This window comes from Cyprinodon variegatus, unplaced genomic scaffold (genome assembly GCF_000732505.1).
Source record: "Cyprinodon variegatus isolate N-32 unplaced genomic scaffold, C_variegatus-1.0 Scaffold138, whole genome shotgun sequence".
Classification (NCBI taxonomy): domain Eukaryota; kingdom Metazoa; phylum Chordata; class Actinopteri; order Cyprinodontiformes; family Cyprinodontidae; genus Cyprinodon; species Cyprinodon variegatus.
The window spans coordinates 1,009,931-1,012,689 of NW_015150591.1; the positions used below are offsets into that span (position 1 = coordinate 1,009,931).

Sequence of the window (2,759 nt, forward strand, 5' to 3'; positions counted from 1 at the left end):
GGAGTCAGGTTAATTTTTGTCTCCATCAGTCTTTTCATCCAATTAATCAGAAAACAGCAATCGAATGCAGCAGACTGATTTAATGCGAGGTAGATTTGACCTATTGGGTGGGCTTCAATGGGCTAATATTTATTCCTTGGGTTCAGCAGAGGAATCAGATGAATGTAGTGGATACATACTGATGTTAAGGGAGGCGCAGTTGGACCAGGTCTTCCCCACAGGGTCAAAAACGTCACAGTTCTTCAGGCCCTTCTGCCCGCAGGGGTCCGACCCTCCAACAACATACAGCTTGTTGTTCAAGGAGCAGACGCCTTTAAAAAGAGACGGCACTGAGTCAGACTGGCTGATGAGTGGACAGAGCTGTGGTGGCGTGGTGCAGCAGACTGACCTGCATTGCAGCGGTTTGTCCTCAGCTCTGGCACTTGGACCCACTCATCGGTATGCGGATCGTACATCTCCCCACAGCTCAGCTCATCAGAATGTCCGTTGGAACCTCCGATCACGTACAGCTGACCCTGAGAGCCGTGGTGAAGACATAAAATAAATCTTTGCCTAAAGCACTCAGGATAGGAAACCCCATTATTTAAACAGGGAGTTCATAAATATTGTTGTGTTTGCTCAAGACAAGTGGAACGAGTCCTAACAGGTGCAGGCTTTATATAAGAACGAGCGGCTGAACCCACCATGAGCACGGCCATCTGGAAGCGAGCCCTCGGCGTGCGCATGGGGGCGATGAAAGTCCAGCAGTCCTCACTGGGGTTGTAGCACTCCACAGTCCTCAGACACTCCTCCCGGTTGTAGCCTCCTACAGAACCAGAGAGCAGGACGCCATGAGCTTGTTGTTCTCCCAGCCTCCCTGTCCGCCTTCAAACCTAGCCTATTTGAAGCTAACCTGCTACGATGAGTTTCCCGTTCAGCGCTGCCATGCCCAGGCCGGAGCGGGCGTAGTGCATGGGTGACAGTGGGTGCTCTTCCTGTTCCTCAGGCTGGGCCTCGAAGCTGAGACTCTTCATCAGGCAGGGCGTGGAGGTTGGAGATGTCTGAGGGCTGTTGCGACCGTGCAAGAAGATCACACACAGAACTCCGTCCAGCACAGCCAAACAGAGATAGTTGTTGTCTGGAAAATAAGGAGGGGGAAAAAAACGGTTATTACCTCGATAGTAAAAAAATAAATAAAGTCTAATAATGAATACTCACTTGTGGTCTTCTCAGAGGCGATGTACTTCCAGTCTCTCCTGGTGGTCTGTTTTTGGACATTGGCTGCTTGGTTGGAGGGCGAGAGGCTTCCTGACGAGCTGCAGCTCAGCTGTCTCTGGGTGCTCTCACGCACAGGCTTCTTCTGCAAGAGCACAACGCAGCTACAGAAGCCGGGCTTTCACCTCAGGCCCAGCAGTGGCCCAAAACAAGAGCTAAAAGCTTCCCGAATCTATGCTTTCATCCGAGCCAAGCTACTGGAATCTTAACGAGCCAAAAGCTCCGACATGTTGCCACATTTTAGAGCAGAAAGCACCGAGCAGTTTAAGTCCCGTCTTTAACATCATAACCAAGCAGGCGTCGAATCTCAGCTGACAGCAGCAGACAAGTTCAGGCTTCATTTAATCCGAGATGCATTACTAGGCTTCACTAGGTTAAACTACGTTCCATTCTGCTCAGCTATGCGTCAGAGGCTTCCTATTTACAGAGAAGCCAGATCCAAGCAGTAGAATACCTGCACAAACTGAAGGTGGTCGTCCTCGCCACCAAACACCTCACTGTGCCCATCAATCACCAGCCCTCCATCCACCAGCTTATGGTCAGGTGAGTAGTAGAGCGTTTGCACCTGCAAGACAAACAGGAACAATACACCCATTGTGGCTGTCTTCAAAGCAGACTCAGAACCCCAACAATGGGGAGGGGGGGGGGAGGAAGGAGGGGAGGGTTGGCAGAGCTGTGAACAGGAAAGGAGGGGGAGGGACGAACATCTGGATCTTCGGTTGAATGGAAAACCTCCTTCAAAAAGACACACAGGCTGCTGCCGACACAGACCGGGTTAACCGTGGCAGAGAAAGAGGGGAGCTGCTGAAGGGTCGTCAGTTGACAGACCGAAGTCGATGGGACCGCACTGCAACAGGAAACTTGAGGAAAAACTGAAAGACTGCATCTGGAAAGAGCTTCAGATAGACGGCGTCTCTCTTGGAATCACTGCGGCTTCTAAAAGCGGTCCTTGAGCTGAAGAAGTTGGTCATTGTGTTGGCAGCCGAGTCCAGAGCAAGAATCACATTTAGCACCTGCAGCTCATGCTTCAATTAAAAAAATAAACTAAACACAAGCAAAGAGGCTGCAGATGCATTACTTTAAAAAAGGAATTTCAGAAAAAAATCTAACTTTATAATTAGTCATTCCTCTCTTAAAGGTATAGAGGACGGGTGGATCATCTAAATAAGTGCTCCTTCTAAAGGTCAATCATTCTAGTGTTATGTTTAGGCGAGTCTGTTCTACGTGCTCGTACCGTTAGCCATCTTTTTCTGTACATGCGCACTTTCAGGCTTATATCTAGGGTGAGCTACGGTTTCAGACAGTCATTGAACCTTTTTTAGCGCGGTTCTTTGAAAATGGCCGAGATTTGTATTAAAAAAAAGTGTCTACGAAGTATATGAGAAGAAAAAGGCCTCAAGAGGCAGATATATCCCAGAAAGCTTTGCGCTTAGAGGAGTCATTTGACCAACGGGGGAGCAAAAAGTAGTGATCATTTGTCCAAGCGGTCAGTTACCTAAGTTTAC

At 48.9% G+C, this 2,759-nt stretch overlaps 1 protein-coding gene across 1 annotated transcript in view; it reads right to left on the reverse strand.

Moving 5' to 3' along the window:
• ivns1abp (influenza virus NS1A binding protein) overlaps nucleotides 1–2,759 on the reverse strand; it is a 17,493-nt gene that overhangs the window by 2,664 nt on the left and 12,070 nt on the right. Inside the window, exons 8-13 of the mRNA XM_015376669.1 lie at nucleotides 1,709–1,819; nucleotides 1,198–1,339; nucleotides 893–1,117; nucleotides 684–805; nucleotides 389–515; nucleotides 180–311 (exon numbers count right to left, since the gene is read on the reverse strand). Coding sequence (XP_015232155.1) covers nucleotides 180–311; nucleotides 389–515; nucleotides 684–805; nucleotides 893–1,117; nucleotides 1,198–1,339; nucleotides 1,709–1,819 — 859 coding nt within the window. The remainder of the gene's footprint in view (nucleotides 1–179; nucleotides 312–388; nucleotides 516–683; nucleotides 806–892; nucleotides 1,118–1,197; nucleotides 1,340–1,708; nucleotides 1,820–2,759) is intronic.